We start from the raw sequence: 24,458 nt of genomic DNA, 5'->3' as shown, positions 1-24,458 counted from the left end.
CACAGGCTTGCACTGCCCTCCATACTACTAGCAGGAACTTATCACAAAACAAGGTGAGAAACATCAATTTATTTGTTTTTACTGAAACATGGTTAAACCAAAGTATCAGTGATAGCACAGTAAATGTAGAGGGCATGACTTTATTCAGAGCAGACAGAATTCAGTCACTATGTGGCAAGTCCAGAGGAGGGGGAGTGTGTATATAAATTAATAACAATGGGTGCAGCAGCTGCGTAGTGACCACCACCTTCTGCTCAGAAAACATTGGAATTCTATCACTAAAATAAAGGCCCTTCTCCCTGCCAAGAGAGTTCAATGGAATATGCATCACAGTAGTCTACATCCCACCTGATGCAAATATCAGTGATTCTCTGTCCACCTTATTTCAGTCTATAAGTGACCCACAAAACAGAAATCCAGAGCATGCAATAGTAATTGCAGGAGACTTCAATCAGGCTAACCTAAAGACTGTTTTACCCCACTTCCACCAGCATGTAAACCTTGCCATGGGGGGGGGGGGGTAAATGTACTGGATAAGGTCTACACTAACATCAAAGGTGCATATAAAGCAAAACCTTATCCACATCTAAGGAGCTCTGACCACCTACCCATCATGCTGGTTCCAGCTTATAAATCCATACTGAAAACCAGTACTGCGACTAGAAAACAAATAAGGATCTGGCCTGAAAGAGCAATCTCAGCTGTACAAGACTGCTTCATCTGTACAGACTGTTCAGTGTTTAGAGAGGCTGCTGTGACAAAAAAAAAACATGTTGACTTGGACACATACACTGAGTCAGTCACAACTTACATTTCTAAGTGTGTGGAGGATGTAACAATCACCATACGGGCAAATCAAAAACCTTGGCTAACTAGTGAGGTATACGAGCTCTTGAAAGTAAGAAATGCAGCTTTCAAATCTCAAGATATGGAAGCTTTAAGTGTGACCAGAGCCAAACTGAACAAAGGTATCAAAGAGGCAAAAAAATCCTAAGGCAGAAAAATCCAGAGTCACTTCAGGGACCAGAAGGATACGAGGCAGCTATGGAAAGGAATTCAAACCATCACCGACTACAAGCCTACATCAGTTTCATGTGATAAAAGCATTGAGTTTCTGAACCAACTGAACAAATTCTTCAGTAGGTTTGATGCTGACAACAAAACAGCAGCATGCAGAATCCCTGAAGACAAGGATGCAGCGGTGCTGAGCTTCAGTACAATCAATATCACTAGAACACTAAAACATGTCAACCTGAGGAAAGCAGCTGGCCCTGACAACATCATGGGCAGGGTACTAAGAGAATGTGTGACAGAACTGGCTCCAGTACTCACTGACATCTTCAACACTTCACTCCATCTAGCCAGTGTTCCAAAATACTTCAAGGAGATGACTATCATTCCTCTACCAAGAAACCACAGCTAACAACTCTGAATGACTACCGACCAGTTGCTTTAACCTTGATGGTAATGAAGTTCCTGGAGAGGCTGGTCAGATATCATATAGCCTCAATCTTACCTGTGTAACTGTATGCACTGCAATTCGCATACAGGACAAACCACAGTACAGGGGATGCCATCTCACTAGCTCTCCATGAAACACTAACTCACTTAGAAGGCAAAAGCTGCTATGCAAGACTGCTATTCATCGATTTCAGTTCTGCCTTCAACACTGTCATCCTTCAGAATCTGATATCGAAGCTACTTCAACTGGGCATAGGCTCTCATTTATGCAATTGGATTCTGAGCTTCCTTACTGAAAGGTCTCAAAAGGCTCGTGTGGGAGACAACAACTCCGGAAGTATCATCCTGAGCACAGAAGTACCACAGGGATGTGTTTTAAGCCCTCTCCTTCTCACTCTGCTGACACATGACTACACGGCCACACATGAGATGAATAGGATCATCAAATTCATGGATGACACCACTGTTATAGGCCTAGTCAAAGACAGAGAGGAGGAGGCCTACAGGAACGAGACTGATCAACTCCTGGTCTGATGTGACAGCAACAATCTAGCACTGAATGTCAGCAAGACAAAGGAGTTGATTGTTGATTTCAGAAGATCTCAAGTACCACACAAGCCTCTAGTGATGAAAGGGATGGCAGTGGAAAGGGTCAAGAGTACAAAGTTCTTGGGTCTTCATCTCACAGAAAATTTATCCTGGTCAGTCCGTGTATCCAGCACAGTCAAAAGAGCTCAACAAAGCTTGCACTTTCTAAGGAAACTTAGGAAGGAAAAATTACCAAGCCCCATACTTCAGACCTTTTATAGGGGCACCATTGAAATTGTCCTGACCAACAGCATTGCAGTCTGGTTTGGGAGCTGTAATAATCAGGATCGGAAGATTCTCAAGAGAGTTGTAAGGTCAGCAGAAAGAATCATTGGCACCTCCCTTACTCCTCTGGAAGATCTACACAAATGTCAGTGCATAGACAGGGCAAAAAAAATTTTCCAGTGATCCAACACATCCTGCCAATGGTCTGTACACTCACCAATCCTCTGGCAGGAGATACAGAAGCCTGCATTGTAAGACCACCAGACTAAAAAACTGTTTATTTCCCCTCTCTGTTAGACTGTTGAACTCTTTGGAAAAATGAACCATGGCATCTGTTACATAACTAGCCTATCAAGGGGCTTATTTTATGTATGTGCAATAACTAAGTGCACTGCTAAGGTGGCTCACCTACACACTGAGGGACTGTAAAGTGCAATATACAAACTGTGCATAAATTCAGTCTAATCTTCCTTGTCTCCTGTTCTGGGATGGGTGTGGGTCACTGCTGTATTACTTTACTTACAAATTGTTACTTATTAAATTTCTACTGTGATATTTTATTAATTTTTCTCTATCTATATGTGCAACTGTTTCCTGCATTGAGAATGAAGCATTGTAATTTTGTTCAGCTACACTGCTGTGTAGTTCTGAATGACTATAAAGTTTCCTTTGACATGACTTTGACTTAACTTGACCTGACTTAAAGAGAAGTAATTGAATAATCACACTCTCTCCCACCTCCCCTCCCTGCTCATCTGAAAGGAATTCATTTTTAGACTGTAAGAAAATACTTTTTTTTTTCTTTTTCTATCAGAATGTAGTGTGGAACGGGAGGGTGGCCTAATGGTTAAAGTGTTTGCCTTACAAACACAAGGTGCAGGGTTTGAGTCTCACAAGGGATAAGTGGCTAGGCTTAAAATGGCTCGCAAGGGCAGTTAGCTTAGTACTAACCTATGAACCTTACATATAAAAAAGAGTGCATGTTTGATATTGGTGTAATAACCTAATTAATATGTTTTGACTGAAAGAACTCCAGCTCTATTCAGTCGCTTACCTCTTGCTCAGAGGTGACCTTTGCCTAACATACAAGGCCATGTCAAACCCAGATTTGATGAATATGCTTCACCTCAAAAAATCTAGATCCGTCAGAGCCACAAGGGCGGGAGACTTAAACCTCGACACGGCTATTAATAGGACGTGCTGGAGGGATAGATTCATCACCCAAAGACTCCCTATGCTGTGGAATAAAATCCCGGTATATGTGAGGCAGAGCACCTCGCTGGCCTTGTTCAAGAGAAATCTTGACCAATGGATGGGAGATCGCAGATATACCCCAGGGATTACCTCAGTGTCACTGCTCGACAGAGGCACAGCAAAATAATGGGTATAGTTCCCCATACTAAAGGGGTGGCGTAAGCCACAAAACTATGGGCTAGGCTTGTAAATGCCCTCGGGCAGATAGCCTAGTATGAACCTATGAACCTATGAACCTATGGAACTAGGATTTAAAAGCGAGAGTAATCCCTTAGCAAATCCCAGAAAATCTTCCCTGTCTACAGTTAAAGAAAAAGAAGAAGAAACAGTTTAAGTTTCTGCTTATTCTTTGTGGAAAACTTCCAGGAAAAGGACTAAACCAATACAGGAGCACTAGCCTAGAAATCAGGAACCGTATCCCTGCTAACTGGTAAACCTTTACCCACTCCTTTCCCCAAGATCAAGAGTGGTTCTCCCTTGCCTGGTAATGTCAATCCTACAGCTGCAGAGGGTATACCATTCTCACAGTTCTTAGTGTTTTCCCAAGGAGCTACACCAGAGGGACCTAGATAGTCGAAGGAACCAGTATTAGCCACAAAAGAGTCACCCATCAGCAGCTAACGCAGTGATGGAGCCAGCTGGACACTCAAAATTCCCCTAACAACTTTCTTCTTCTTGTGGATGGGGAAAGCGAGAACTGTAGAGACCAACAGTTGTTCCATGTTCAAGCTCGGAAGGAGGCCTCACAAGCAGGAAGTAGAGGCTGAGTGAGTCGATGAATGTTCTGAAAAGAAAAATGTAGGTTCTGAGGTAAAATTTTCCATGAGAGTCACAAAAAGCATCTAGTCTTGCCCCACAAACACTAACCCAGCATAAACATATGGAAAATAACATTCAAAATTGATTTCTGTACAGTATGTCTACACAAGCACTGTATATGAATAAAATCTCTTCAAAAAGATGACAGTCCTGGAAAAAGTAGTTTTGTAGCATAAAAATAAAAGTTTGACAGAAAAAAACTCATATTTTTTCTTAAAGAAAAGTGATAAAATGGAAGGCTTTTCCCCTGATAGGGTCTTACCTGCCCAGTCTTGAAAGCATCGCTAGCTGACCAAAAGTTCCATGAAGCCCACAGAGATGAACCACTTCAGCAGAAAGAAAATTCTAAAGTTTTTGACACCCAGTCTGCCTCTTACTTGACTCTGTTTGAACCAATGGCAGCTTGAGTACATGGAAGGTGCCCTAAAGCTTTGAAAGTTAGCTGGTAATCATATCATAGGCAGGGGTATAACCCATATAGCATAAACTACTACATTAGTGATCTAAATGTTGAACATCTGCCTGTCTTCCTACTTACTACCAAGTCATTTGTTCCAGACTACAGCTGGGGATGGGAAGATGATCTGGTAGGGTGGCAGTAGTAAAAAGTCTGGGAGAAGGGCCATCAGTCCTAATCACTTTAAGACAAATTAGTATGTCTAACACCAGGAGATCCAACTACTCTTTCATTTTCTTTTCTTTATGTTTTTCTAGCCAACCAGCCTTAGAGGAGGTCTCCTTTGGTGGGGAGGCATCTGCATTAACTACCTCAGCCCAAAGTAGCCTTTTTAGAATTAGTTTGCTTCTCCTATTCAAAAGGATATGAGCACTGAATTTTTACAGATTGTACAGCCATCTATGTAAGTTACCCCCAGTCATACAACACACAGGTCATAACCCAGTCATACAACATGCAGGTCATAAGATCCCCTTGTAGGAGACTTGTGCCCACATTTATTTATACTTTTTGAATCCGTGCTTCAGTTCCTTCACCATCATTACAATAAGCTTTTACAATTACAATAAAAAAAAATCAACAGTAACAGGTTGAACCTGACTGAAGTAAGAAGATTTTTTAAACAACAATCTAGCTAGATGGAATGGAGAATCCTCACTGAACAGGCAGTCACTATACTGACTGAAAATGAAAATGCAATTTAAGACAGATTAAGACTGACTAGAAGTCAGGAGGGTATAAAGTAGAATCGATATGGTAGAGACTGGATTGGAAATTAGGAATGCACTAAAAGGCTTAGAGATTATTGCAATTATGTAAAATTATGATTGTAGGAACCCACCCCAAACAAAATCACTTATTTGGAGAAAGAAATTAAGAAACTGACCTGTAAGGCTTGAGCTGTTTGAAGATGTCATTGTAGTTTCAATGCCAGCAATGAAATCTAGAGATGTCCCTAAGCTGCAAGGGGTTATGGATTATGGAAGGAGCTTGAGTTTATAGGGAGTTCATTGTTGGGCCTGTCAAATAGAGTAGTCAAATATTTTCCAGTGTCCAGACAGGACCTTATAAATCAATCTGTATTTACTTACACACTTAATCCAAATATATCCCATAAGTATTTAAATTATACCTAGAATATGTCAGAAGAGTGAATGGAGACTTGTATATTATTAAATAAATTCAGTGCCTTAAATGTAGATTCATATACTATATTACATTCTGCACCTGTTCCTAGCTTAAATGTCATACTCATGCCATTAATCATCAGATTTTCTGACCACCAGTCATCCTTGCTAATGCTTACTGTTTGTACTGCATTTGTAGCATGCATCTTCACAGTATACAGATATAACATTTCCGCGTTATTTTGTTTCTTTGCTTCTAATTCATGCAAATCTTGCAGTAAAATGTTTTTAGTTTTATACATCTCTGGAAAACGATTGTGAAATCTATACACTCTACAAACCCATGTTGCTGCTTTGTGGTGTGCTTTCTTGTGTCTGCAGCCAAAATGGTTACAGTGAGTGAGGACATACTGCAATACAAATCAAGGAAATGGGCAGGCAGGTTCAAAGGAGATGGCAGATAAAAGAGAAGGTTTAAACTGAAGGCTAAATTGAATGGCAGGACAGTTGCTTTAAGATAATCTCAGTAAAAGGAACAATTAGTGTGGGGCCAGTTAATGAAAATATTTCGCAGGTGGTATACTATTCCAGTTCAAATACAAAAAGTGGAACTTGACAAAGCAGCGGTGATTTATGGGCTTCTAAAGTAGGAAGAAGTGGTTTATATATTTCTGAATTATGATTAAGTTTCTAGAGAAGGAAGAAGTTGGTTTATATATTTCTGAATTACAATTAAGCTAGGCAGCAATATGGTAATTCTAACCGAGGTATAGATAATAATGTACACACAATTATACAATGACAGGTCACTGACATTCAAAAATGTGCACTCTGATTGGTCAGCCCAACAAATGTGCCCATTTTAAATCAAGCATATACCAACAGAAAAATATCCGGTCACCTGGACTTTCTTCTATTAACAGATGCTATGGCTTTCCAGTTTTCTTGAGCTAAGAGGTCAAGAGGTACATACTGAGGGCAGAGAAAATACAAGGAAAATCAGATATATTATGCAAAACTAAAGAAACATACCTGATTGTCCTTGTATTTCTGCTCTGTCTCTCTCATACCTTTGAACTGTCCAGATTTCAAACTTTATTTAAAAAAAAAACAAAAAAAAAAAATGGAGATCTTCCTTTCACTGTTGCTTCCTTTCCAGAGCAATGATGTACTGCATACGCATGGGAATATAAGTCCGATATACAGGCCCAGTACAGCAAGAAAGCAGCAAGATACAGAAAGAAAGAGGAAGAACAGTGCCATTATGCAAAGACATTATTTAAGAAAAGTAGGTGATTTGTTTCTTAAATAATGTCATTGTATAATAGCAATAAACAACTTCTGGGTATGATATATTGAAAATATGCCCATGGTTGCCTTTGTTTAATCACTCAGGTTTCACCCTCATGATTGAACCACATAATCAGTGGGCAAATTTTCAATATACTGTACCCAGTTATTGGTATAAGAATATGCATGGAATGAAACGTTGCCTTGTTTAAAGTAGGAAGTAATCAAAATACATGGACCCCAAAGATTAGAAAAAATGTTGAGATTCTAGTAGGATAGTTAAAAGAGGAGATAGGAAAGGGAAATAAATGTTTAAAAATGCACACAAAACATAACATATCAGAATTTAAGGGCTTTTACAAGACTGAAAAATCAGGAATGGAAGAACAGGAAAGGAAAAGGCTAGAATGACAGGAAAACATTTAAATTTAGAAGACAATGCCAAATAGTATAATGTCAAATGTCTGGAAGTGGTGAGAGATAAGTGGATTCTGTAAAGATTAACTTTAATGCATCCAAAGAAACAACGTAGTTAAATGAATGAAGTATAAATAACGCTTAGGGGTTAAAAGAAGTATTACGTTTTGTTACATATTTCATACCTGCTCCTTTATTTCCAAAATGTGACGCATGTGGTCTACTGTGCATTTATGTATAATCAAAATTATTTGCACATTTGATAAAATGATATATATATATATATATATATATATATATATATATATATCTATATATATATATATATATATATATATATATATATATATATATATATCTATATGTATCTAAAATTAACCGCACTCAAAAAAAATTGAACGAAGAGAAGAAATTTTAACTAAGAAATGAACTCCGTGACAATAAAAGCATTCAAAAAATAGTAAATCACACCAACAACTCTTGTAGAAATTTAGCGCTTTTGTCTTATTTATTATCAAGACTTCTTCAGAAAGACATGTTTCATAAGTATGAGCAACCATTTTCACTTCCTTTAAATACATTAGTTCTAGAAGGCCATTTAAATTAACAACAGTTCCTTTCCAGTAGTAAAGTGTGAACAAGCAGGGTGCTGTGTGCATTTTCATTAACATTACAATCGCAGTTAAATAAGGTAAATTGGTCAGACAGTAATAGCCTTGTGGTGCCGTGTGCATACTAAAAGAGATTGTGTGCAAAAAGGGATTGTGTGCAAAAAGGGATTGTGTGCAAAAAGGGATTGTATGCAAAAGCAAAAAAATTAAAAATATGGGGGAACCGGGAAGGATGAGAGTCATACTGTGATGATTCTAATATAAACATGTAACTTATGAGTCTTTGCCTCCAAAGGTAAGTAAAGAAGGGAACGGAGGAAGGTGGAGGAGTCAGGTAGAGAGTCCTACTATGCTTTGGTATCAGTGTGTGTGTGTGTGTGTGTGTGTGTGTGTGTGTGTGTGTAGAGAAATGTGTGGGTATGCCACCTGCTGGGAGAGTGGGAGGAATGCGGTGTGGACTTGAGGGGGGGCTGTTAGGGGGCCGCCCATGACAAGGTGTGTGGAGCATATGAATAACAGAGTGTCCCAGAAGACTGTCAGTGCGAATGGTACCACCCGTGGGCTGGTTCGGATGGCATCACCCCTTGAATGGCTGCGTGAAAAGTGAGACCGGGGGGTAGTTGGTGGGGTAAGCGGGGGCTAGCCTGGTGACTGGGAGCATGTGTGTAGGGGGTATGGGGGAGTCAAAAGTCAGAGAGAGAGAGAGAGGAAACATTATATTCACTTGCACAGTTGTAAATCCATAAACACATTAAATCCACTTGCACAATTCTTCAAACCCTCTTGCACAATTCTTCAAACCCTATCACATTTCAATCTTTATACCATTTAAGTGCACATTTAATGTTCAGTGTCTCGTTGAGACCTGGATAGATATCAGCTCTCAGTTCTATCTGACATTTTAATTCCCGGACTTGAGGAATGTGTCCATGTCCCCTACAAATTCTGTTATTTTTTCCAGTGCTGTGAATTTGAATCTTGTGAAGTTTGGGCAAATAGCACTGTGTTTAGCCAAGGCATTCAAACTGTCCTGTTTGTGTATTGCTGCAGTGTGTTCTTTAATATGGCTACTCAGCTTCCTGTCCATTTTGCCAATATAGAAATTCCCACAGTGTTCGCAGAAAGCACAGTAGACTACATTTTTTTGTGTTGCAGTCATAGTGGTCATGTAGACTGACAGTTCTGTTGCAGTGCGGGAAGGTGACGTTGTTGTCTTTTCGTATGTGTACACAGGTGACACACTTGCCGCAGTCAGACATTCCAGGTTCTGTCGATACTTCGCTCTGTGGGGATGGGCTTTTATTCCTCTCGAACACACCACCAAAAGAAGAAGTTCGTTTGAAACAGAAGTTCGGGGATGTCCCAAGTAAATTTGTCAGGCCTTTTTCTCCTCCCAAGATGTCCCAATTTGTGGTGAGGACCCCTCTGATTCCAAACATATCTGTGGAAATTGGAAGGGAGAAACGTGACACCCAGTCCTTTTTGTTCGGTCCGTTCTGTGCCCTCGCTGTGAATCCCTTTTCCAGGATTGGTGGTTACCTGGAGTGTCTGTGCTGTATGATCTCTTGGAACAGGTTGTCCACTAGATACTCTGGGTATTTTCTTTCTAAGAACAAGTTTCTGAGGTAAAAACCTTCCTTGATGAAAACCTTGTCCCTAAAAATGAGTCTGGATAACCGGATGAATTGTCCTTTTACAATATTCTTTTTCATGAAATGGGGATGCTGGCTGCTGAACTCTAGATAATTATTCCGGAAAGTGGGCTTGCGGTAGATGTTGGAGTCAAACTGTCCACTTTCTGGGTCTTAGTGAGGTGGATATCCAGGAACTGAGTGGTGGTTCCGATATGTCCTACTGTGAGGGTCAGGAAGTCCAGACTCTGGAAAAGGGTTTCCAGAAAATTGCTCAGAGAAAGTCTGTCCCCCTTCCAGACAAAAAAGACGTCATCAGTATAATGCCTGTACATTATGGTGATGTTGAACCCGGGCAGTGATTCAACCTTATCCATTTCCTAGGCACTGAGGACTAAGTTCGCATATGCCGGGACCATTTTGGACCCCATGGCTACCCCTTTCTGTTGGTGGTAAATCTTCCCGTTGAATTGAAAGAAGTTATTTCTTAATACTGCTTCTGTTAACCTGCATACAGTATTAATCTTAGTCCCGCTTAGGTTGGAGTGCCTGTTTAGGTACTGCCTGGTGAGGGTCAGTCCTTTGGCGTGGAGGATGTTTGTGTAGACTGCTTCTACATCTAGGGTGACCAGTAAATATTCCCCCCCATCCAGCCTTAGTTTGGAGATGTCATTTAGAAAAGCTCAGGAGTCCTTGGTGTAGTATTTGCTGTTCTGTACAATGGAATTAAGGATGTGGTTCACGTATTGTGAAATATTTTCTGTTTTTGTCCTTCGGTTCGATACCACATGGTGGAAAGGTGGATTTTCAGGGTTCTTGTGAACCTTGGGGATTCCAAAAAATTTTCCAAGGCTGGGTGTCATGACCTGCATAAAGTCTTTTTCGTCTTGAGAGATCTCATCCTTGAGGTACAGTTCCAATAGTAGGTTGTCAATTTGTTTAAAGTTTTGTTGTACCTGGTTGATGTTGACCTTTTTGTAGAACTGGTTATTCATGACGGATGCTTCAAGTGTTTGGATATATCTCTCCTGCTCCATCATCACTATCCCAGATCCCTTGTCAGCCTTCATGATCCATAGGGATTTGTCCTGACTCAGTTCCTTCCAAGCCTGTCTTTCTTTCCTGTTCAGGTTGTGCCACTTTGCTGAGGGCTTATCAGAAAGGAGTTTCCTGATATCCCTTTCGCAGGTACTAGCAAAGAGGCTCAGTGTGTTGGAGAGTGCAGGAGTGTACAGGCTCTTCATGGTAAGGGGTCTGTTGTTATCTTCTGAGCTTTCCTCATCTTCTTCCTCTTCATACTGTTGTATATCTAATTTTAGTTGTAACTTTCTTGGGTAGCACTTGAGGTCCAGGATAACATCCGCTGTGTTGGCTCTCTGCGCCGGGATGAAAGAAAAGCCTTTCTTCAGTACCTTATGATGGCTTTCCAAGAAAACTTGTGTGGTGAGGTTAAATATGTCACCTACCCCTGCTGGAGACCCGAAGTCAGTGCTATCAGGTGCTGGTATGAGTGAATGGGGAGGGTGATCAGGGTGGTCCATCCCAGTAATACTAGTACTGTATCTCGTTCCCTCTTCTCCTTCTTCCCCTGTGATTGTTGTTCCCCCTCCTTCCTTCGATATTGTTGGTGTTGTGGTTCCAGTTTCATTCATTACACCCAGGTCTGAACTTGGTCTAAGTCCTGGTTCTGGTTGTGAGTCCTGCTGAAGATAAAAAAAAACATTGTTGTTGCCACTTGTGTTGTTGTTGGAAGACTGGTCGTTCATTGGTGGGGTCTGATAAACCCTTCCTTGATTGATCGCACTGTCCGGTGTCCTGCAGTTTGTTTTGTTGTTGTCCTCGTTGTTGTCGTGGTGGTCATGTTCACTTGTTTGGATCTCTCTGTGTCGGCTGATTCTGGAGAGGCATTTCTGGTCTTGGCTGATCCCTAGGAGGAGTATGTACCATCATATGGAAACTGCTCCCTGCTAGTGGGCTGGATGTGATGAGGAGTCTATCCACCTCTGGTGTGTTGGGTCCATTTGTGGGTTCTTGTAATTCTGTCATAGGCCTTAGTTCGGTTGTGGACAACGGATTGGTTGTGGGATATCTGTCTGGCCTTCTCCGTGTGTGTAAGGAGCGTGTGGGCCTGATCGGGTATGCTTTTCCTTCCTCATATTGTTTAATGTCCCTAAGCAAGTTGCCTTTCTTGCGTTCAATCAGTGTCGCCACATGCCTAGTAATTTTGTGCGGTACATTGTCCCACATTTCCGCGAAGTCAATAAATGCGGGATCCTGCAGGATGCGTGTTTGCAGATCATCTATTTGAGACTTGTAGGTGGCCATACTCTCAGTATTACTTTGGATGACTGCTTTGATAGCTTCTAGCCCAGAGTCATTATATATTTTGACCAGTTCTTTGTGAAGCTGAGAGTTTGGAGTGGTCCAGTTAGGAAATTTGTTACATCTGAGACCCCGTGGGACTATATCCAGCTCTAAACACCTTTCCAGATAGAAGTTGTCATGCTCCAGGTTTTTGTAGGTTTTAATCAGTCTCTCGAATCTGGTAATCAAAGACCTGGCTCTCTGTGAGACCCCTCTGTTTTGACTGTACTCCAGTTTTACTGTTGTATTCTGGACTGGGTAATGGAAGGGATTAATTTCCGTCTGCGTGAGTATCAGGTCAAGAGCCTGTGTGGTCCTTCTTTCTATCCCAGTTCTGTTGTTAATTGTGGCCCTGGGTCCAGAGTGGTCCGGGGGTTCAGTGTGGTCCCTGGTGATCCTTTCATTTGTAGGTGTTAAAGGTCTGCTGTTTAGGTCCTCGAAGAGATCCTGCACCAAACGAATTCCTTCCGATAATTTTGTAAGAACTGTTGTTGGATCAATTGGTGTCCTGCTCCTGGTTGCTTCTGTCTTCGGTTGGCTACTAGAGCCTGAGTTGGGTGCTATGTTTCCTGCCATACTGTCACGCGGAGTAGAAGACTTACAACTAAAATTAACTGCACTCTCATCCTTCCCAGTTCCCCCATATTTTTAATTTTTTTTGCTTTTGCACACAATCCCTTTTTGCACACTATCCCTTTTTGCACACAATCCCTTTTTTGCACATGATCCCTTTTTGCACACGATCCCTTTTAGTATGCACACGGCACCACAAGGCTATTACTGTCTGACTAATTTACCTTATGTAACTGCGATTGTAATGGTAATGAATGCACACAGCACCCTGCTTGTTCACTCTTTACTATTGGAAAGGAACTGTTGTTAATTTAAATGGCCTGCTAGAACTAATGTATTTAAAGGAAGTGAAAATGGTTGCTCATACTTATGAAACATGTCTTTCTGAAGAAGTCTTGAAAATAAATAAGACGAAAGCGTTAAATTTCTACAAGAGTTGTTGGTGTGATCTACTATTTTTTGAATGCTTTTATTGTCACGAAGTTCATTTCTTAATATATATATATGTATGTATGCACTGACTGTATCAGGTATAAAAACAGATGTAGCTATTGCTTACCCTATAGTTTTATTCTGAAATTCTAAAACAATGCAAGAGATATTTTGAAAATTAAGAAAGTTATCTCATTCTTCTAAGACACTAAGATGTCCCTGCATATGTAAACCCAACATGAAACTGCATGAACCCTAAAAATGAAAATATATAGTTTTCTGAATGCAGACATACTGTACAAAATCTGAAGAAACACCACATTACAGATATATAGTAGCAAAGAAATATGTTTTTCAAAGGTAAAACAAAAAGTAACAACAAGTTAAATAATGCAAGATCTATATAGAGTGGAATAATGCTGCAACATAACCAAATACAGTAAGATCTAGATAAACAAAGCAAGGTAGAAATATGCTTTACTGAATGAAAACCACTGTCCAGCAACCAGCTAAAGGAATGAAATGTGGCCAAAATTAATTTCTTAAAATGAGGGAACAAATGACAACATCTTTTTTCTTTCTGAACTAGTTGAAAGGTAAAGTAGTTGCAGTGGATTGTATTATCCTTTCAGAGAAAATACTTGAGTCACGTTTGTCAAACAACTGGCTGCCATACACATGCTAGAGGTGAAACTATTCAAGTTTCAATAGCCCTAAGAAAAAAAGACAAATGGCATAATGCCAAACACTTTTTCCCAGAGGAAATCATTGCTGGTGTGATTTCTAATTCTGCATATGTAATGAATCACTTCTTTAGGGAGATTTCTCCCTTGTTCAAGTTGGTGCAACCATGGAATGGGTACATGTAAGTTTCAGGTTTGTAAGGGACTTGACCCTCAGATTGTGAGGTGCAAGGGGCACCCTGCAAAAAAACAAGAAAAAAGTTTTTGTGTTTTTGTTTTTCTGGCATTTTTTTTATTCTTTTGGATTGTCAATTTTCAGGAAATCGGTGTTTCATAGCAAAACGCAAAGAACTATTACTGCTGCACTGCCAGTCAGTGAAAAACTAATTCCCAATGAAAACTGTCATAATGGTAGGCAAAGGATGTTTGTAAGCTGTGAAAGCAATATAGAAACAGCATAATGGGACTTTATATAACATACCTAGAGTGATTCTGTAAGTCACTTTTGATTGAATTCAGTTCTTGTAAAAATGAAATTCACCAGTAAACCCAAAACTTTTGTGTGGGTAGCCAAGCTTCCTTATATCCCCATGGAAAAGACTGTGTGCCTTCAAGCCTTACTTTAACTATAATCACCTCTGAGGCTGTTCAGAATTAATCATCAATCAAATCAATGAAAAACTCAACTCAGACAAGTGATTGTTTTTGGCTATTTATCCTACTAACCCATACAAACCTTTCTACTACAAGTGGACAAAAGCAAATACACCGAGGATCAGAATCCCCAGACTAGATTAACTGAAAAAAAGCCAAAAAACAATTTTTTAAAGGTTTTTTTTTTTTTATGGAGAAGTAGGCTCTCCACACTCCCTGAACTTTTATATATATATATATATATATATATATATATATATATATATATATATGTATATATATGTATATATATATATATATATATATATATATATATATATACCACTCCACCCAAAAGAGGAGGAAATTCCCCCGAAGGAAGTGATGTATTTGTATTTGTGAGGTCTGAGGAAGCAATTTTAGTTGCAAAAGTGCTTACCTTACTATCGTTGTGCCAATAAATGTATGTTTTTAACTGGAAAGCTTCATTATTATACCTGCTTTTCTGCTGATGCTTGGATTTTGGAATCTTTACTTATTTATTTAACATTCAGGTGTTTTTTCTGTTTGTAACTTATTTTTACCACCGAGGAGTTATGGCAGAAAATCCTGTTGATGGAACAGTGACTGGAATTGATATTCGACATGCAGGTACTTCCAGATCTTCTTTGAATGAGTTGTTTCGGGTAAAAGACAATATTTTGCTGCTTGAAACACATGCTCAAGTGAATAATGATGAACCACTTGAAAGGAATGTGGCACAGGAATTGCGTGAAACTATTAGAGCATTTGAAAATAATTTGTACCAAGTGAAGAGACTACAAACACAGAGAGTTCACATAGATGCTTGCTGCACTTTGAAAATAATCCCACGTGATCTTAGAGTTCTTACTATGCTGACCTACGGTGAGTCACAACCTGAACTATTAGCTAAATGGCAACGTATCAACTTAGATACTAGTTTTTCTTATATGAAACTGCTGAATGACCATTTTTTTCCAACAGAGGAAAAACTGATTGATGACATTGAATTGGGGTATGTTAATGTGCAGAGCATACTTGGTGTTGATAGGGCTGATAAACATTTATCTGACATTATTGAGAATGTCAGGATTTATGAACATAAACTGTTGCAGCAGAAAAGGAATAAGATAATACGTGATACTGAGGGCTTTGATAAAGGTCATGTCTTCACTTGGCCCAGGAGGGCCACTACAACATCTTATGGGTTGAACCCTAATTCACTAACACTGATTCTGCTTTGGTTAATAATACGAACAAGGGCCTGGGATTGCAGATTCATTCTAATATGAACAATTGCTCTGATGGGTGTGTTCAATCTGAAGAAATGCCTGAACACTCTTGTAATGAGAGCCCATTAGCTGTTTCATCTGTTAATCAAGTGAACGTCTCAGTGTATGAGATGCCTTGTTCTGAAGCGTTTGTTGTTTCAGGACTATGTGGAAACATGAATTGCCCTGAAGCGTCTTCTGCTTCAGGAACATATGTAAATATGGAGACAACATAAGTGCAGAGTTTGCCAGCATTAATAATGAATAACGATGCTGTTGTGAGACAAAAAACTCATTCGGGGAAGACACAACAGTTTTTTTTTCTCTGCCGCTTCTGATTCGAACAAAACAGAAGCAATCTTTGGGCTTTCCCGACCATTGAGGGAGGCTGAAACGGAGACCGGATGATCGAGTGAACAACAACACAATAAAGAAGATGTGGGACAGAATGGACAGAGTTTAATTTTGAATATTTCTAAAAGGTATTTATCCGAAAATGAAATTGCTGTTCTAAGTAAAGGTCTGTCCTTTATTCCTGCTGCATCTGCTAATATTGCAGATACTTTGATTGATTTCAAACTTGTTTTGTGAAACATCCAATTGAAACTGATGTTTAACAATGAGCAGGAGGTTGATAGTATTGTTAACACTGAACGTGTTTCAAGGGATGGACTATTTAAGAAACCTGGTTCTTATAGTCCACTATTTATCCCTACTCTTGAAGTTTTCTATAAGATTTGTGAATCTGAATTGTATGCATATTTTGATAGCAAAGCATGTAAATGCTCTAGTAAAAGTTTTGATAATCTTACTAATGTTGAAAAGTTAGCCTTGGCGTCACTTGCACATGATGACAGTATAGTCATTAAATCTGCAGATAAAGGTGGGCAAATAATTATGATGGACAGTGACTTTTATTCTGCCTCCATTACTGAAATGTTACATGATGCTGTCGTTTATAGACAAATTACTTTAAATGAAGTTAATAATATTTGTGATGGTGTAACTAATGCTTTATTGAGGTTGTTAGATGAACAGATCATATCAAAATAATTGTTTGCTTACTTTATTGTTGAAAAACCACTAATTCCTACATTACAGGGGCTTCCAAAGGTCCACAAGGACCATTTGAAACCTCCATTTAGGCCCATTGTAGATGGTGGAGGGTGGCTCACTGAGCCACTCTCCATCTATGTGGAGAAACAGTTGAGGCCAATTTTAGATATGTATCAAAATACATTGAGAGATACTAAACAGATGTTACAGGATTTTGTTGTTTTGTTGAAAGTTATGAAACACCTTTGAATGGACGCATCATGGCCACTTATGATGTGACCTCACTTTTCACTGTTATTCCCAATATACCAGGGATTTTGATAGTTAAAAGTTTTTTGAGGCGACATAGTTCATATTCAATAGCGCATATAGAGTTGATTTGCAGTTTGTTGCATATGATTTTACACAACAATGTGTTTTTATTTAATGGTGTATATTACCATCAGTTGTTAGGCATAGCTATGGGCACACCATGTGCCAATAGCTACGCCAACATGGTTATGGCAAAATGGGAGACTCAATATATGTTCCCCCACCCTTTAGCGATGAAACACCTTATCTTTTATAAACGTTTTGTCGATGATTTATATTTCATATGGGCAGGACATGAAGTTGAGCTAAGGGATTTTGTTAATGACATGAATTCCAGAAATTAATTTTTGAAATTCACTGGGAAATATTCACCTTATAAAATTGAATTTTTGGATATATCCATTTGTATTGGAGATGATGGATGCATACACACTGACAGATATACTAAAGAGTGCTATCTGCCTCCTTACTTACATAGGACCAGTATACATCCCAGCCATATATTTGAAAATATCATAAAGGGGCAGACAATGCGCTGCTCCAGGCTAACTGATAGGGATGATAACTGGCACTCAGAGGTTGACAAGCTGAAGAATGACTTCACCAAGAGAGGGTATGGGGTAGATGAGATCCACAAGATAGGCATGGATGTAACAGCCATGCGGACTACTAGAGCTAGACCATACTTCTCAAAACCCACTAGGTACAACAAAGCCTCTACCATGATGAATAATCAAGTTCCATTTATTTTTGCCTGTACAAGAGACAATGGGGCAATAATGAATATCTTAAGAAAGAACTGGCAAATACTTCAGACTGATGCCCAGATTGCTCGAGTAGTGGGCAAACAGCCCCATATACAGTATAAGAACATGAGGAATCTTAAACGTAGGCTTTGTTATCGTACTTTGAATCAAGTTCCCAATACGCCAACAATTCAGAGCACAGTTAAGTGTGGACATTGTAATTTCTGTGAACACATTTTTGAGGGTAATGAGTTTCAGCATCCAGACACAGGGAAAACTTATATTTTTTGGATGGGAGCTGATTGTAATAGCAGGAATCTTGTATATTTGGCTAGATGTATATGCTGTTCATCATTCTATGTTGGAAAAACCAACAGGAGACTACGTGAATGCATTAGAGACCATCTCTATTGTTACAAGAGGGGGCATACCTATAGTGCTATAGCGAAACATATTCTGACAATGGGTGATGCACATCAGTTTAAATATAATGTATTGGAACTAGTTCCAGAAGGTGATAGGTTAGGTGACATCTCTAACAGAACTGAAAACAAGGAGTTGAGATGGATTATTAAGTTGAAAGCACCCCTAGGGAAAGGATTAAATGATCATGTAGCCATCACGGCAAGACTGAGGGGCAGGAGCTTGAGGAAACATTAGGCTGTGTTAGGCCTCACTATAAGATTTTTATTAATTTTTATTTTTTATTATTTTTATTATATTTTATTTTTTTATTATTTGTATACTTGTTGTTTGTTTGCTTGTTATTTCCCTGAAACGCTAATTCCACCTAAAACGCAGCTTTTCAGCGCTTCTGTGGATCCCTAGTGATATCTGCATTGCTTACTGTACTTATTTCCTTGTTTCACTTGAATGAAAGTTACTGTTTGTCGTTTTTGCATTTAAGTTACCTGTAGCACATTGCATTTAAGTTACCTGGCACTTGCTCACTAAAGCAATTATATAAGTCAGCACTAAAAAATGAAAAGTACTACACCCTCACAAACTCCACTTTGAGTACCTTGTTCCCCAATGGCCCTTTTTTTTCAATTATAAAAGGAATTCCCAATACTATTCTAGCATGTCCAAAGGTCAGTTGTCAATCTCCTCTCCGGTCCAGCTGGTGAATCTGGGAATCTTGAGGCAATGTTACAACTGCGTCATGTACACGGACAACCCTCTCCTCCTCCCAACAAATTCCAACACATGTGAGAGATGCAACCATATAGCCAAACTGGAGGCTAAGCTCTCTCAACTCAGTACTGGCGTAACCAGTCAGGAGGAAAAGGAAACCACACTCACTACAATTCCAGTCTCACATAGACCTACCACGACAGCAAACCAAACACATAAACACACAAAGACATACTCGGAGGCTCTAAATAAAAATCTGCCTAAGCAGCAGAGACCTCCAAAGCAGACACCCAAGCAACCGCACACCCAAAACAAAACACGTGCAACACATAGCTCACAAAGCCAGTGTGCCGAACAGTCACAGCCCTTAAGGCTAAACAACACACCTAATACACTTGTAATAAGTGACTCTATCGTCAGGCACACTGATGTCCCGCTCACCAGGCTGAACAAGGAGAAGGTCACGGCGAGCTGCCTGTCGGGTGCTAGGATCCACCACATAATACAAGCACTCAGGTCACTCCAAGGCAAGTACAAATATGACTCAGTCATTGTCCATGCTGGTGTGAATGACCTGAGACGTACCTCCCTGGACTACATGAAAAGAAACATAGAGGAGCTCTCTGAGCATGTAGCCCAGGCCGGTATGACCCTGACCTTGAGTAGCATCTTACCCTCACCAAGAATGATGCCACAATATGAAGACAAGATGATCAATTTCAACAATTGGCTTAAGTATTGGTGTCATTCAAAGGGGATCCAATGCCTGTCAGCCTGGGATGACATGCTTGACAAGCCACGATGCTTCACTAGGGACAGCTTGCACCTATCACCCCTGGGCTTTCGGATATTGGCAAAGGCTCTTGCTACCCCCATAGTGCCTTTTTTAGGCAAGGCTCAAAAGACAAACCCACCTCCATAGGTATCACAAGGGATAAGAAACTAAGAGTAGTGCTACTCAATGCCAGAAGTCTAAACCTCAAGATGCATGCACTCAAAACTCTCCTTAGCACGGAGAACATCGATATCTGTGCAGTAACAGAAACCTGGTTCAAGGCTCCCGAGAGCACCCCAGCACTACCCGGTTATACCTCATACCATGCTTTTCGGCCCCAAAACTTGGACCGAACCACAAAAGGAGGGGGAGTATCAATATTCGTCAAAGATACCCACACCTCCAGGTTGGTGGCACAGCACGAAGCATCAGAGACTATCCATGTGCAACTAACAGTGGGTAAAACTGCCTTCCAGTTTATAGCCTGCTACAGACCACCCTCCCAAACCCAGGAACTCCACTCTGCCTTCCTGAGGACACTGGAAAATATGAAGGTCTCTCCAAACACCATTATATTGAGCGACTTCAACTACCCAAACATAGATTGGGAGCATTACTCTAGCTCCAACACCCTAGCCCAAAGGTTCCTAGAATTTATAAACTCAAATGCTATGGAACAACTTGTTACCACTCCCACAAGAGTGGAAAACATACTGGACCTGATCATCACCAAGATGGGGACTCTATGCTCCAGACCAGAAGTGTATCCCTCACTGGTAAGATCAGACCATAAACTAATCTCACTGGATATTCACATCCCGACCCCACCCCCTGCCTAGAAAACCACAGTGAAAAACTTCTCTAAAGCAAATTTCACACTCCTCAAAACCGAGGTGGAATCCTTCAAAGCCCCCGGGCCTGTGGAAAATACGGCCCAGACCGCAGAATCCTTTATAAACGCATTCTATGAACACCTTCAGGAATGAATGGATCATGCAATCCCAAACAAAACCAAGACCCAATCCTCCAAAGACAGATGTCCTGTCTGGTGGACCCCAGCCATAAACAAACTATACAATAGAAGGAGGAAGCTACTACATGATAGAGCAAAATCCCAAAAAGGGAAGGCATCTCTGATCAGTATTAGCAAAAAACTATGGGCACTCATAAAATCGTCTAAGGCCAGCTTTGAGAGAAAAATTGCACAGGGCACTAAGGATAATCACAAGGCTTTCTTTAGTTATGTTAGGAACCTGGGTGGGAATTCCCAGATATGCTCAGAATTAGTCCAAAATGACAAAAAATACACCGAACCCACAGACACGGCCAACATCCTGGCTGACAGGTTCAGTGCAAACTCCCCCCCCCACCAAAAGGGCAAATATCTATCCCAGCAGAGTGCTGCCCCCCTGACATCTCAGATGCTCAGGTAAGAGCCGCCCTCTCCAAAGCAAAAAACACAGCATCAATGGGACAAGACGGTGTCCCGGGCTGCGTCCTACATGAACTCCAAGAAGAGCTAAACCCAAACATAAAACTACTGTTCAATCTCAGCCTTACTACAGGATATGTACCCAAAGAGTGGCGTACAGCAACAGTGGTCCCTCTCCACAAAGGTAGTGCCTCAACGGATCCTGGAAACTATCGTCACATAAGCCTGACTAGCTTGGTCTGCAAAGCTATGGAAAGGATCATCATGGACCTTATAAATAAAGATATTGAGGACCTACAGACACTGGATCCTACCCAGTTCAGCTTTGTTAAGGGCAGATCCTGCCTCTTAAACCTAGTCGATTTCTTTGAAACAGTCACCAAGGCCATAGACAAGGGGAAGGTGGTCCACACAGCCTACCCGGACCTCGCAAAAGCCTTCGATACAATACCCCACTCGGGCATTATAGATAAGCTCACCAGCTTAAATATAAACCCCTATGTCACTAGATGGGTTGCAAACTGGCTCAAGGACAGAACCCACATGGTTAGAATTGCTGGAGCCATGTCAGACTCCAAACCAGTTACAAGTGGCGTCCCACAAGGCTCAGTCCTGGGACCTCTCTTGTTCGGTATATATTTCTCAGAGGTACAGGCCAACACGGAAGGACTGTGGCTGACCAAGTTCGCAGATGACTGCAAACTGGGCACCATAATCGACTCTCCAGCCGACACAAGCATCCTCCAAAAGGGCCTCATAGAAACAGACAACTGGTGCCAGAGCCATGGCCTCAAGCTAACCGCCAAAAAGTGTATAGCCATCCCCTTTGTCAAAAACAAAGTGCTCACAAATTACCACATAAGTGGTAATCCATTAAGTACGGAAGAAGTAATTAGGGACCTGGGGACCCAAGTTGATAGCAATCTCTCATTTGACAACCACGTGGCCAAAGTGGTTAGAAAAACATTTTATATAGCCCACCTAATCATGAAGGGATTCACATCTAGATCAGGGGAGGTCATCATGCCTCTTTACTCATCCCTCATCAGGCCCATAATTGAGTACAATGCCCCTTTTGGGATGTACCTTACCAGACACCTGCAGCAACTGGAAAGACCCAAAAGTACCTCACCAAGAGGATCAAAGGGCTCAAACAGATGCCATATGCTGCCCGGTTAAAGAAACTCCAGCTCTACTCAGTGGCATACCGCCTGCTCAGAGGTGATCTGTGCCTGACGTATAAAGCCATGTCCAACCCGGAATTAATGGACATGCTGCACCTCAGAAAATCCAAATCCCATCGAGCTACGCGATCGAGAGACTTGAACCTCAGCACTGAAATAAATAGGACATGCTGGAGGGACAGATTCATAACCCAGAGGCTCCCTTTACTCTGGAATAAAATCCCAGTCCAGGTTAGGCAGAGTCCCTCATTGACTCTCTTCAAGAGGAATCTTGATGAGTGGATGGGGGATCGTAAATTTACCCCGGGTATCACTTCTGTGTCACTGTTAGACAGAGGCACAGTATACTAACCTCGAAAAAGGGCATAGCAAAATTAATTTAAAATGGGTGGCGAAAGCCAAACACACTCTGGCTAGGCTTATAAATGCCCTTGGGCAGATAGCCTAGTATGAACCTATGAACCTATATTATTATTACTACTATTTTTATTTATTTGACTTAGTATATTTTAGCATTATTCTAGTATGTATTTGAATATGCAGTTGATACATTTTATTTGGATATGTCTTTAAATTATGCAATATGACTCTATTGGCTATTTTGAATCTTGTGATGTTTAAAAGGAAGTGATTTATTTGTATTTGAGATCTGAGGAAGCAATTTTAGTTGTGAAAGCACTTATCTTACTATCTGTTGTTCCAATAAATGTATGTTTTTAACTGGACATCTTCTTTATTATAACTGTATATACCACTCCTCCCAAAAGAGGAGGAAATTTCCCCAAAGGCCATCACTGCTGGCACAACTGATTGACAGTAATTTCCTATGGAGGAACTTTGATTATCGACAGGTTGAACCTTGGGTAATTGAAGCTTGAGCATTCAATCTTTGTCTAAGGGTTGGTTACACCACACAAACTGGTAGAATAATTGAAGCAAGTAAAATCATAGATGCAAAATAAGAAACGGCAAAAGAAAAGCTACCTGCATAAGCTTTTATGGAGAACAAATGATGACAGAAATAGATGACAGAAAAAAATGGAGGCTACGTAAGAAAATGTTCCATCATATCATATCATATTCATATCATATCATATCATATATTGCTATTCTGTCATCATTAATCAGACCTGTCTAGGGTCCAATCTGTCTTCCTAGTCAGCAATGGTGCAGCTATAAAATAAAATGACCTTTTGTCAGTACTGAATGTGCTGCTCATACAATGCAGCACTACAGTGTGTGGATTTATTTTTGCAACACCATAAAGAGAAAACCATTGCAGCTTTTTGCCTGATTTAAATCTGTTGTTATTCTGTTACTGTCTGTATATTCTTCCTCTGAAATTCTGATTTATAGAACAGTACAGTCGAATTCTTGTTACAAACTCCTTAGTATTTGTATGGCTAGTGCAACATTGAACAAAGAAATGTGAAGAACTAAGCCTACTTCCTAAATAATTAATGTAATCTTCAAATAGACAGGTTAATACCTGGGACCAAGATGTTGTAAACCACTTTGAACATGGTCTCTCAAAGCAGTCTGCCTGTTCCTCAGGTTTCTGGGAGAGATCACATTGTGTCTTTAGATACTCCTTATAAATTCCATTTTCGAGGCCTGCACATAGTACCTGGCGACTCTTCACTCCACGTCCACATGTGGCATTACACTTCATAAGAAAAAGACCAAAAATAGCACTAATTAAAATAAACAAATATTTCAGTTTTCAAACGAACTGTGTCACAAACTGCAAAACACATTTTTAAATCACCAAATGTTGCACTTGTAGTAAAGTGAGCAGCTACCTTATTAAAGAGCTCTGTGTGGACTTTAAAAGTCCCAAACATTTGACATTTCATAGTTTCAGATATCTCATATCCTTCTACCAATGCTTCACTCTTATGAAATTATATTAATTTTACCTTCAGTTCTATAAAAAAGCTCAATGTAGCTAATAAGTATGCA

The 24,458-nt window shown here is 40.2% G+C and overlaps 1 protein-coding gene across 1 annotated transcript in view; it reads right to left on the bottom strand.

The window, feature by feature from the left end:
• Nucleotides 1-24,458, bottom strand: part of LOC122808344 (ADAMTS-like protein 2) — a 1,521,014-nt gene that overhangs the window by 51,174 nt on the left and 1,445,382 nt on the right. Inside the window, exon 16 of the mRNA XM_044079311.1 lies at nt 23,986-24,162. Within this exon, the coding sequence (XP_043935246.1) occupies nt 23,986-24,162 (177 nt within the window). The remainder of the gene's footprint in view (nt 1-23,985; nt 24,163-24,458) is intronic.

The sequence above is a fragment of the Protopterus annectens genome, chromosome 8.part0 (assembly GCF_019279795.1).
Source record: "Protopterus annectens isolate FY-2018-M chromosome 8.part0, PAN1.0, whole genome shotgun sequence".
Lineage (NCBI taxonomy): Eukaryota > Metazoa > Chordata > Ceratodontiformes > Protopteridae > Protopterus > Protopterus annectens.
The sequence above is the reverse complement of the archived record's forward strand: the minus strand, read 5'-3'. Positions and strand labels throughout refer to the sequence as shown.